General features: G+C 36.7%; 1 protein-coding gene across 1 annotated transcript in view; it reads left to right on the forward strand.

The window, feature by feature from the left end:
* Kcnh7 (potassium voltage-gated channel subfamily H member 7) overlaps positions 1 to 4,322 on the forward strand; it is a 450,110-nt gene extending 445,788 nt beyond the window's left edge. The window contains exons 15-16 of the mRNA XM_051184574.1: positions 2,008 to 2,200; positions 3,992 to 4,322. Coding sequence (XP_051040531.1) covers positions 2,008 to 2,200; positions 3,992 to 4,258 — 460 coding nt within the window. The 3' untranslated portion in view covers positions 4,259 to 4,322. The remainder of the gene's footprint in view (positions 1 to 2,007; positions 2,201 to 3,991) is intronic.
* Positions 4,323 to 12,481: the final 8,159 nt, after the last annotated feature.

A 12,481-nucleotide genomic window follows, 5' to 3' on the forward strand; every position in this document is an offset into this window, starting at 1 on the left:
TATCTAAAAATCCAGATTAATCTCTGGATATTTGGACTGCCTTTTGGAGTTTGGGGGCTTGGAGTTTCCTTTGGACCTAGAACAACCAATTGCATTTTGCTATTTTCTCTTGAAATTTTTTTAAAACAAGTGGTTGCCTACTTGTGAGCTTTGAAGAAAGCAATGACTGTTTGCACATTGTGCAAGCCAGAGGGGTCAAAGAAGCAAGTAAACTTGAAGTTTGTTCTGTCCATTAACAACCATAGCTTTGGACCACAGACAGGAAAGGAATTTAATGTTCAAACAACACCAAGCATTAAAAAATAAAATAAAAAAAAAAGAAAGAAAAGAAAGCATGATTAGTCATGTATAGAACTTGCTTTGGTGAGGAGAGAAGCAAGGTAAAATAGTATGTCTTAGTCAGGGTTACTGCCCCTATGAGGAAAGACCATGACCAAAGCAACTTGGTGAGGGAAGGGTTTATTCAGCTTATACTTCCATATCACTGTTTATCATCAAAGGAAATCATGGCAGGAACTCAAGCAGGGCTGAAACCTGGAGGCAGGAGCTGATGCAGAGACCATGGGGGAGTGCTGCTCACTTGCTTGCTCCCCATGCCTTGCTCAGCCTACTTTCTTATAGAACCCAGGACCGCCAGCGATGGATGGCCCCACCCACAATTTACTTGGCCCTCCCCCATCAATCACTAATTAAGAAAATGACCTACAGCCAATCCTATGTGTTGTTCTTTTGCTACAATTATTGCCTAGGAACACAAACACGAGACTCGGCGCCCATGTGGAGTTTATTGGTAGAGGGGAAGGGGAGAAAAGAGGGGGGGTAGGTGGTGGCCAACTGAAAGCAGGGGAGGGGGGGCACACTTGGCGCTTGCTTTAAGAGGGAAACTTGTGCATGTGTAACTGAGTCCCCTGCTCAGCTGGGTAACACGAGATGTAGGGATGACATGACCATGAGTGTCACACCCCACAAAGGGCAGGGTCAGCAGACTGCTGGTTTCCAACCTATGTGGGCATTTTCTCAGTTGAGTTTTCCTCTTTTCACATAACTCTAGCTTGTGTCGAGCTGACATAAGACTAGCTAGCAAGTAGTAAAAATACAAATTTTGTTAGAAGTTGCCCTGCAATGCTGTAATTGTAAAGAAATGTGTTACTGGGGTTGGAGAGATGGCTCAGCAGTTAAGAGCACTAGCTGCTCTTCCAGAATACCCAGGTTCAATTCCCAGCACCTACATGGCAACTCCCAGCTGTCCTTAACTCCAATTCTAGGGGATCTGACATCCTCATACAGATATACACGCAAGCAAAACACCAATGCACTATAAGTATTTTTTTAATTTTTATTTTATTATTATTTCTTATTTTACATATCTATACCAGTCCCCTCCCTCTTCCATTCCATTCCCCACCCACTCACAGTGAGTGTGAGGCCTTGCAGGAGGGATCATCAAAATCTGTCAAGTCATTGAAGTAGGGTCTAGGCCCTCCCTCCTGTCTCTAGGTTAAAGGAGTATCCTTGCTCCCAAAGTCCTTTAGTGTGCCTGGTTTCACTGTCAGAGGTCCTGTAGATTGCCCAGGCCTAGTAATCGAATAATTAAAAGAAAAAGAAATAGAGAGAGAGAGAGAGAGAGAGGAAATGTATTACTGAGTTCTCCTTTGAAGGGGAAGAAAAAAAGTTCACAAATAGTTGAGTAAAACTCTCATCAAAATCAGATTAATTATTGATCATAATATTCTAAATGTGTTTTATATTTTAAAATCAATAAAGTTTTGCAGAAATAAAGCTTATTGTGCATACCCCCTATTTTTCTGTTTTTCTGTTAGTATGTGCATAAGAAATCAATGGTTTGAATCAGTGATTGATTCTCCAAAAAAGGAAGGGATGGGAGACTCCCTGTCCTCTTCTGTCTTTCCTGCTCAGGGCAGTTCATAGTTCTGTTTGTTGGCAGAGATGATTTTCACAAATCTTGACTATTTAAGACTATCTTTCCCCTTTATATATGTCTTGCAGACTGGAATCCCAAATGACAACGGACATCCAGACCATCTTACAGCTCCTGCAGAAACAAACCACGGTGGTCCCTCCAGCCTACAGCATGGTGACAGCAGGAGCAGAGTATCAGAGACCCGTTCTCCGTCTGCTGAGAACCAGTCACCCTAGAGCATCCATTAAGACTGACAGGAGTTTCAGCCCCTCCTCACAAGTGAGTGTTGATATTCTATAGCTGAGAATATCTCTCTTAAATAAAAAAAAATTATTTATTCAATATATACACAGTGTTCTTCCTGCATGTATGTCTGCATGCCAGAAAAGGGCACCAGATCTCATTACAGATGGTTGTGAGACACCCCATGTGGTTGCTGGGAGTTGAACTTGGGATCTCTGGAAAAGCAACCAATACTCTTAACCTCTGAGCCATCTCTCCAGCTGGAGTGTCTCTTTGAGTGTATCTCCAGGATCACCTGAAAAAAGAATAATGTGCAGAAAATATGGATTCCCATACTCATCTGTTTCTGCTCAGAGTTTCTGTAAACTAGACCTGTGTTTTTGCATTGTATTATTTGCAATGTACTTAAAAAAAATTTAAACAGTATCAGTGTGTGTGTGTGTGTGTGTGTGTGTGTGTGTGTGTGTGTGTGTGTGGTGGGGTAGTTGTGGGGGTATGCATGTAGAGGCCAGAGGATAAGTTATCAGGTTTCTAGATACTTCTTCATCTTATTTTTTGAGATAGGAATTTTATTACATGGCATTGTATATTAACCTTAAGACAGCTCTCTCAATGAGTCAATATGACTGATGTGGCTAGACTTGCTGGTCAATGATGTCCAGGGATCTTCTTGTCCCTACGTCCCCAGTGCTGGCATTATAGGCGCATAACTCCCAACCTTTCATATGGCTAGCAAGGATACAAACTCAGACCTTCAGGCTTGTAAGACAGCACCTTTCCCTAAAAATAAGCAGTTATTTAAAAGGAAATGCTGTTACTCAAGAATCAACCAATATATACTGGCATACTGTAGAGATTTGAATGGTAAGGAATAGCTCTTGGCTAAAAAATAATAATAAAATAATTAAGAAGTAGTCAGAGCTAAACCTGTAACTTGATACAGTGCCACAGGGCAGGATAGGTCTTCGAGAAGAAAAGAGCTGGCAGTTAGCTGGACTAGATCTGAGGTTCAAATGCAGTAAGACTGGCAAACACATCTGCGCCCCACTTATCACCAGACATCTCTAATTTTTACCACTTGAATGGTAATACACATGGTAAGACAAGACATGTGACAGATCCTTTATCCTGACTTTAATCCATCTACTAGAGCCCCTCTCAGTTGTTTAAGTATCATGGGCAATTGAACCTAAGAAAAATTATTTCAGTAAGAATGCATAGACAATCTTGTGTACATTTCCATGTGGAAATTGCACGTAAAATTTTTAGAATATGAAACTTGGTAACAGAAGTTAGTGTGTCAAAAGGAAAATAATAACAATCTTTACAAAATATAAAAGTTGATTCATCTCTTACCAGTTTTTAATGGATTGGAAATACATACAAGTATGTGTTTTATTCTTTTCAGGTTTTTAGGCAGTAATTTCTGGTAGGAATGATGATTTTATTTTCTTCATCACTTACCTTAGATAAGTCACCAATAGACATTTCTTAATGCAGCCTTAAAGTTTGAATAAAATTTCACCAATATGCAGCTCAAAGTGGATACTTAAAAAAACAAAACAAACAAAAAAAAAAAAAAAAAAAAAAACCCTTGAACTTCTAAATCTGGCTTCAGGATGAATTTAAAATTCTTTACTTCAGATAACAGACTCCTAATTCTGGGGGTGGGGGGTGGGGCGTCCATTTAAGGAGAGAGGTGTTGGCTAATACCCTTAACCACATACAATGAATGTAGAGAGAAAAACACATTTGGATTACATGAGCATAATGTTAATTTATTCATGGAGTGATTTATAAAAGTGCATTTTCTTTTCTTTCTATCAGTGTCCTGAATTTTTAGACCTTGAAAAATCTAAACTCAAATCCAAAGAATCCCTCTCAAGCGGAAGGCATCTGAACACAGCCTCAGAAGACAACTTGACTTCACTTTTAAAACAAGACAGTGATGTGTCTTTAGAGCTTCACCCTCGGCCAAGAAAAACTTACCTTCATCCCATCCGGCACCCATCTCTGCCAGATTCCTCCCTAAGCACTGTAGGGATCTTGGGTCTCCATAGGCATGTTTCTGATCCTGGTCTTCCGGGAAAGTAAATCCTTTTGTACTATTTCCTCCACATCCAATGTAAGTGCTTTTAATGGCTGTTTTCCTTTTTTTTTTTTTTTTTTTTTTTTTTTTTTTTTTTTGTATTTAAATCCTCTCTACTTGACTCAGGGGCTCACAAGGTACCATTATATGCAAAAGTACTGTATATTTTTCCTAAATTGAAGCTTGTAAGGTAAAGTTGAGCAGTTAGGATGTAAATATACATAAGAGCTTTTGGTTCCACATGTTCAAACTGTCAGCATCTCAAGGCACCTTATTTTTTAATTTAGTTTTTTTTTTTTTTTTTTTTTTAAATCATGTGCATGTTAGGAAACTCCAGTTTCTCTTGCATGGAGACTCCCATTTACCGCTTTTACTGAATCAGTGCTTGATTATGAAAATGCCTTCCGAGCAAATAAGACACTGAGGATTGAAAGTGTTCACGATTGCAACTCAGATGACCCTCAACTTACAGGAGTTCATGGGTGGGGGGAAGAAAGGAAAGTTAGTCACTATGGAGAAGAAATACCCTTCTGTATTGACATGTTTATAGTTGCTTACCTTCGTTTCCTACAATAACAAAGATGCAAAGTTTGAGTTATACTTACCAGTAGGAAAGGGAGCTAAATCCACACGTACCAAAGGATAGAGTTCTTTCTTAATAAATTTGTAATTTAGTAAAGTAAACTTCAGATCATACTTTAAAAAAAATTCAGGAACTCGGGACTGGTTTCATGTTACTGGTTATATAAGACTTTCAATAAGAGCTACTCATTTTAGAGAGGTGATAGGACAAAGCTGTCCCAGGCTCCCAAAGGTGAGGAAACTATGGGAAGCAGTCACCTGTTCCCAGCTTTCTGGGAGCTTCAGTCTCTGGGCAGGTGAGCACAAGGAGTCTCTGTACCCTGTTTTTAGCCAGACAAGTGGGAGGAGAACAGAGAGACCTTTGTGAATTTCTGCCCTGCTTTTGGACAGACTGAGGGGGCATAATGCTGAACTTGTCTCCAGCCAAATAATTATGAATACAAAACAATATCAGTGAGAGAATAAAATGGTCTCGCTAGTAAATCCTGGAGTAGCTTCATTAACAAGCTTCCTAAAATATTTACAATAGTATGTCTTTCTGAAGTCTTAAAGATTAGTTTGTGTGATGGGAGCGGCTCATAACATGCCACTTACACAAGTGGACATCTACAATTTCTTCAGATTTATATGTGAGAGTAATCTTGCATTGATTAAATCATAGACACCCATCTATTTTTAAATATGCAATTTCAGATTATTTGTCAACAGAACTATCTTTCAATAAGAATGGGGTTTTTTCCTTGCTTTATTATCCCAGCTGTGGCAAACAATGTTCATTGAACCACCTAGAAAATTCTTAAGTTAATTGGAAATTAAGTGAAAATTCGATTATGTATAATTTGGGCTGGTTATATATACTGATTCTAATATATATATATATATATATATATATTAGAAAAATATATTTAATACCTTTGAATGCTAGGTACTGTTTAGGTGAAGATAGCATTTGGATCACAAAATCAACACAGGAAAAATACAATTTACAGTTCTTAATGGGTCAAACTCCAGTTACATTTTATTTTCAACTAAATTATATTTTTTAAAATTATCAGAGACTAACCCTTTGTGTTCTTTTTTACTGAACGAACTCCTAGAAATGTGTTGATGGCTTCTTAGTTTTTCTAATTCTTATGTTCCTGCAGAGCTTTAAACAGTAGTTTATTATACATTTTAAGTGGTTGAATTTTCCTTCACCTTTGACACTGTTAGTCTGCTTTAAGTGCAAGCAATGTATTAACTATGAATAACACTATTACTCCATTTCAAATGTGTTAGAATGACCTTACATTGTTCCCTACGTGCTTTTAAACAGTCACAGAATTGGCCAGTCTGATCTGCGTGGGAGGAAATCTATAAATGTTCTTATTCTCACTTAATTTAAGAAAAGAAATCATAAGTGATTTCATAGTTACAGCAGAAGACGAGTCAAGTCAACAAGAGTATAACAGTTAGAATGGGCACCCCAAATCGTTTGATATGGCACAGACAAAAATGGAGACTTTCATTCCCTCATTCAGCAAACATTCGAAAGAGGTGCCGCACACAGGAAAAGAGTCATGTTAAGAAGCGACCAATTTAGATGTGGATTTAGGATCTTATTTCCATATCGGGGCATATTTCTGAAGCTGCGACAAATTTCCTGAGGACTATTCTGCCTGAGCTCCATGAGCATTCAGAATAAATTCACCAGAGATTGCTCATTTTTAAGGGTAGAGGGTCTGGCAGGTAAGGAACTGAGAACGGATTGTTTGATCTGATTAGCTAATGCTTCAGCAGCAACATTTGGTATGCCATGCATGCAATTCGACCTATTTGAATTTATACTTCTTCAAAAAAACTGGGTTAGCAGGAAAAGGAAGATAGGGGATGATACACAAACATCCAACTGGCTTAAATTCTAGCACAATTCAAACCCCTCCCCTTCCTAATTTCTCCACATGCAATAATTGTTTGCTGTTTAAATCCTAAGTCTTGGAGGGTTGTGTAGTAATATTAAAGGGCCTGTTTCCCTACAGAATATTATTGTTAAAAGGTCCCAAACAATATAAACATACACATAGTCATAAATGTCAGAAGAACAGACAGTTTAACTGACATATGGATAATAAAAGCAATCATCTTGGCATATAATATGCATCCCCAGTCCCAGCCTAAAAATAACTCTAAAATAACATTACCCTACCTATCACCTATAGCAAAAGCAATCTGCCACCTCTAAGTTAGGGTCTTGCCAAAGGCCAGGTCTAACACTGCACCAGCCGAAAAGCAGAACAGCAGCTGCTTTCCTAGGAGGGAATTAGAAGCGCTGACATAACACCTTTTGCCTTTAACCAAAAATTATCATCTGGTCCCATGTCCTTAAAAAAAAATGCTGTCTTACAGTTTATTTGGCTGAGATGTTCTCCTGCTATTATTAATTTCTGGACAGAGAATTGCCTCTAATACTCATCATTTTATCCCAGAGGGGAATCCCATACTTTAATTAGCTGATGAGAACACCAGGAATAAAAAAAATACAGAAGTGATCTTTTAAATATATTAGTCACTAATTCAGCAAACAGAGGAAAGCAGGGAGCCAATTTCAGACAACAAAAATTTCAAGTCCAGTATAAAGGACTGGCCACCAGAATCAAGTTTTCTATTCTTTTAGGCAGGTAGAGTGAAATTGGGAGTCAGGTTTACTATGTGCATATTAGAACCCAAGACTGTGGGGACTTGAACTTGTGCAATGGCTCTGAAATATCTAGGAGAAAAACATTTGTATCCAAGTGTCATTTTCTTATCCCAACTTACACATTATAGGTAAGAAAAAAAAATGTATCACCTCCTCAATATGTATAAAAGAGTAACTAATAATAAATAACATTATGTTTTATAGTCAGAAAAAAGCAATTCCGTCAATTAATTACAAATGAACTATAACTGTCTATAACAGGGGTAATGGCACTCTTCAGGTACCCTATCTTCCATTGCACAAGTGCATTCTATGGACCTTAGACACGTGAGTTCCCCTGTGGAATGCTGGAAATGGCAAAAAAGGCTCAGCATGGCTAAGGTGAAATTGAATCCCACCTTTTCCATTTGTGGTTGAGGGAAAACCCAAAGTGAACCTCAGTATCCAGAACCATGTAGATACAAGTGATTTTTGAAATATCTCTCTGACATGTACGTGTGGAAGTGTGTGGAAACCACACTCTGGGTAAAGATGCGAATTCGACCTGTGGTCTGATCATCAGCACAAAGTGGTGTTCAGTCAGATAGTGACACAATGACACTGATAGCCGTGTAAAAACATGTCCCACCATTCTTTCCTCCACACAACGCCTCACATTGGCACCTGGTATATAACAGAAGCCTACAAAGTGGTTTTCATGTCCCTGCCTATGATGAGGTTGGTGTTGGGGCCATCTCTTCTGCAGTAGCTCCCAGATATTTGGCCAATGCCTGTAGAACAACACATCCACAATGCAGATGTTTTCTTGGTTTGAGATAGCTTGCCCCTTCTCTCCGATTTCCCAAATGTTCTCATTCAGAGCTGTTTGCTTGTCTTTTGTCCTAAAGTGGTGTTAGCCTTTTAAAAACTGAAATGATATATTTTGAATGCTTTATAAAATAGTAGGTATCATGGCTAAGCAAGGCCCACCCATGCTTAGGATGTCACTGTAGTCTCTTGTGGTAAAACTCACTTCGTTTTAATGCCCAGTACAGGAAAATAAATTTATAGAAGACAGACTCACATTTAACAGTATGAAAAGAAACTATCACAATGATTATTTGTTGACTAGTACTTGATGTTGAGAGATGACTAAATGGAAGGCATATAAAACTACCATGTAACAACTATAAATGAGAATAAAAACCTCATTAGAAATGGAATGTATTCAAAACTATATCCTCAGTTGACCTGGTCCATCCCTTTACCAGCAGTGATCACACTTTTGAACATACACAGCAAAAACTGTTGTAATAGTGTTCCCAATTAAACACTTTTAAGATGTGGAAATGTGAACATGATTATTCTTTTAAAATTAATGTCAAAACTTAGATTAATTCCTAACCTGTATTCATGTCATCTGTGACTCCCATTAGTTAACAAATTTCGAAAGATGTGAAACAATTTGGTACACCTGAAATTTGAAAGCTTTATATGTTTAACTCACTTTCTTTGGACTTCTGGTTTATTATGATGCAGTTTAAAAACTCACAACTGTGAATAACCCCAACTGTGAACATTTCAACTATATTAGTTTTCATTCTGATTTATAGTGTGTGAGTGCATAAGTTCACACCACATTACTTATCCCTAATTAGAAGGAAAATTGAAGGATCAGTAAAGTTGTGGTTAGTTCTTCCTACTTTCTCCTCATAAACTCACAGAGTTAGAACAGCGATGGAATGGCTCAGCACCCTTCTTAGTGGTCCAAAAACACAATAAAAATATCAAGAAATCCCTACTTTCCTCCTAGGCATCTACTGATTTTAAAGAAAGGCACATGACCTCTTTAGAGCTGAATTTTCATTTTATAATTCTGATGAGAAAATATATTACCCAAGAAGGCTTGCCAGTCAATGAATAATGTATTTCAGAAAAGAATGTGTGTGATCACTTGAAAATGTCAGTCATCCTGATATAAGGGAGCTTACTCACATCCTGATACATAGAACTCTGGAATGTTTTACATTAAATGAAACAATCAACCAAAACACATCTACCTTAGAGTCTTTATGCACACAATGTAGCATGGAATCATGATGCTTTTGAAATAATCTGGGCAGAAATATTTATTTTTTAGCCAATATTTTCCTCAAAGATTGGTATCTGGTGTTGACAGTGTAATCTATTTGCACAGCTAGTTTTGCAATAACCTTCTAAAAATAACTGTACATAAGAAAAATGTAAATGTCGTGTACAAACAGTTGCAAATTTTTGGTAGCTGAAAGAAGCATACAAGGTGTATTGAAAAAAAAAAAATATATATATATATATAACTAATTTAAGGATGAAACACATAATTTCTGATCTATTTATACATGAAAAACTCAAGACTTTGTAAAAGAATTTATTTTGGGGGAAAAGAAAGTAAATCTTATTAGCTAGCTAGTGTACTTTTAATAGTGAAGCCAATGAACTCCAACATTTTATTAGGTACAGTACTAGATATAGGCATGCTGGTGCTGATCAATTTGAAATTCACATCATTGGAACAGTGCTAGAGCTTCACCGACTTCTAGTAGACCACTAGCAAGCTGAGCTGAGCGGTGAATTCATTAAATCTGAAATTAAAGAACTCAAAATATTTTACTTATTGCCCCACCAGAACCATGGCAGTAAATGACTGAAATGTTTATTGTTAGCTAGAATGTTCAAGGATAAAGGGCCTTTAACGTACATTCAAAACGGCTCATTCATAATGAAAGCTTGGCTCACCTTTTCCTTCAAGAACGGAAATATGCAGCTATTATGTCCTCTTGCTTTGGTTTCCTACAGGCTAAATTTCTCCCCTAGTTGTTTTTTTGTCACTTGAGAAAATTCACTCTATCTTCAAAGACTTTTAAACAAAATGTGTTGGCGCTGACACAGCATGTGCTAAGGGTAGTAGCATTGACTGTATAATAGCATAGATCCTTCATGCTTCATTTTTAAGATTTAAGAAGCCAAGAGCATATATCCCCATATGATGAATATAAAACCAAACTTAGTACAGATAGTAGGAAATATTACATTGCCCTCTGTAAGTGAAACTGATTGTGAAATCAAAGATAAAGTATAGATGGCAAAATATCTGGAAGCATTCCATAGCATAATTATCCTTTATCCTAAGACATATTTGAGGATTCTTCATACACAACTGTAAGAAATTAAATATGCATTAAAAGCCCAGTAAAGTCAATTTTAAATGGCCTATAATTTACAAAGTAACATGAGTCTTTAATCAGTACATTTCCAGAACAGTAACATCCTCACTGTTCAGGTTACCTTTTGCAATTTCATTAATCATAGCAAAATAAGACAACTAAATAATACAGACAATTAAATGGAAATGGTTATATGCATGTCTATATATTTCGATATTTTTGCTTAGAGAAAAGGTTAAACTCCACCTCCCAATACATCAGAATCGGAAATCCATCATTCCTAGTTCACATATCTCTCCACATAGCTATTAACTGATGCTCTATAACTTTTTGAGATTTTAATGGAGGGGCACACCTGACAACAGGACCAGCACATGGGCAAAAACCCTGTACATTTCTTAACTGGGATGCACAGTAGTAAAGTAGAAGCACTCTGTACGTCGATTTACTATGTGTTCAAACTGACAGAAGCAAGCCTGGGTTTTAATATAGTGCACTACTCATCATGTGGAAAGCTATCTGGACAAAAGGAGTGATAAGAACATATGATCTTTTCTTTGTAAGATGGGAAAAAATTGTTTAAAAATTAGTAGAAGGAAACACAACAAGAAGGATTCAAAGCACAGGTTTCCTAGCGTTCAAATGATAGGCAAGTCTTGAGTCAGAAGGGCTCCCCGAGTTCTGCAAGTGTTTCGTGGAAAAGTTTTCTTCTTGGTGTTCTAAGCTACAAGGAAACTGGAATTTAATATATGGAAAGACATCTTCATCTTATTGTAAGTGGGAAAAGATGAGGACACGACATTCATTTAAAATACTGTCTGCGTTCACCACCTCACAGATGTTCTAAACATCTGCATTTTGCATTTGTATCCTCCAGTAGTATATACATACTCTCCAGATGTTTTAGATGATACCTTAGCTGTAGGCATGTATTTGAGGAAGCTTAACTAACTACATAAATGATTACATTAAAACAAACAAATGAGATCTTTCCAAGCAAGTACCAATGTAATAAAAGAGCCACGGTTGTGCTTTACACTCTTAAGCAAAGGATGTGCTAAATGAAAGCAGTCTGGGATTCTGAGCAATGGGTTCAATTTACAGATTTTTTTTTAAAACATACCCCTATCAAATTTACAGAATGCTGTTAATGAAACAAGACAAAACACATCCACTTTAGTTTGTCAAAGAGGACATTAAAAAAAAAGCACATTTCTCATGAATACTATTTATTTTGTTTGTCCAATTAGTAATGTCATGAGATTACAAGTGAACTTGATTTGTACACTTTAATTAAAGAAATATCACAGATTGATTTTGTTATTTTTTTTTAATTGCACAGAGTTTAAACTACCTTGATAAATTCGACTTTCTCCCAGGGTAAATGCCTTTTCTGGAAATAAATATATAACTTGAATATATATTTGTTACTTTCTTTTTCTGAATGCATGCCTAAAATAGGTTAATGAGCACAGTCCTTAAAATACATTTAAAGTGGACCAAATCAAGATTCCATAGTATTGATTTTCCCATGTTGTAATTTAAATTGTGTAAACTGCCACTCAAACTATAAGTGCAATACCTGACATGTAATCATTTGGCAATCTTTTAGATAACAGCTGATTAATGCACTGTTGTTTGAACTGACGCACCTCATAACAGTATATATGTAACAAATTTTGTATGATACAAAACTTTACAGCAAGCTATTTGAATGTTTATTAAAAAATTATCAAAATGACATGGAAACATGTTTACTGTATAAATAAAAGCACTTATACATCATG

Source organism: Phodopus roborovskii, unplaced genomic scaffold (genome assembly GCF_943737965.1).
Source record: "Phodopus roborovskii unplaced genomic scaffold, PHOROB, whole genome shotgun sequence".
NCBI classification, from domain to species: domain Eukaryota; kingdom Metazoa; phylum Chordata; class Mammalia; order Rodentia; family Cricetidae; genus Phodopus; species Phodopus roborovskii.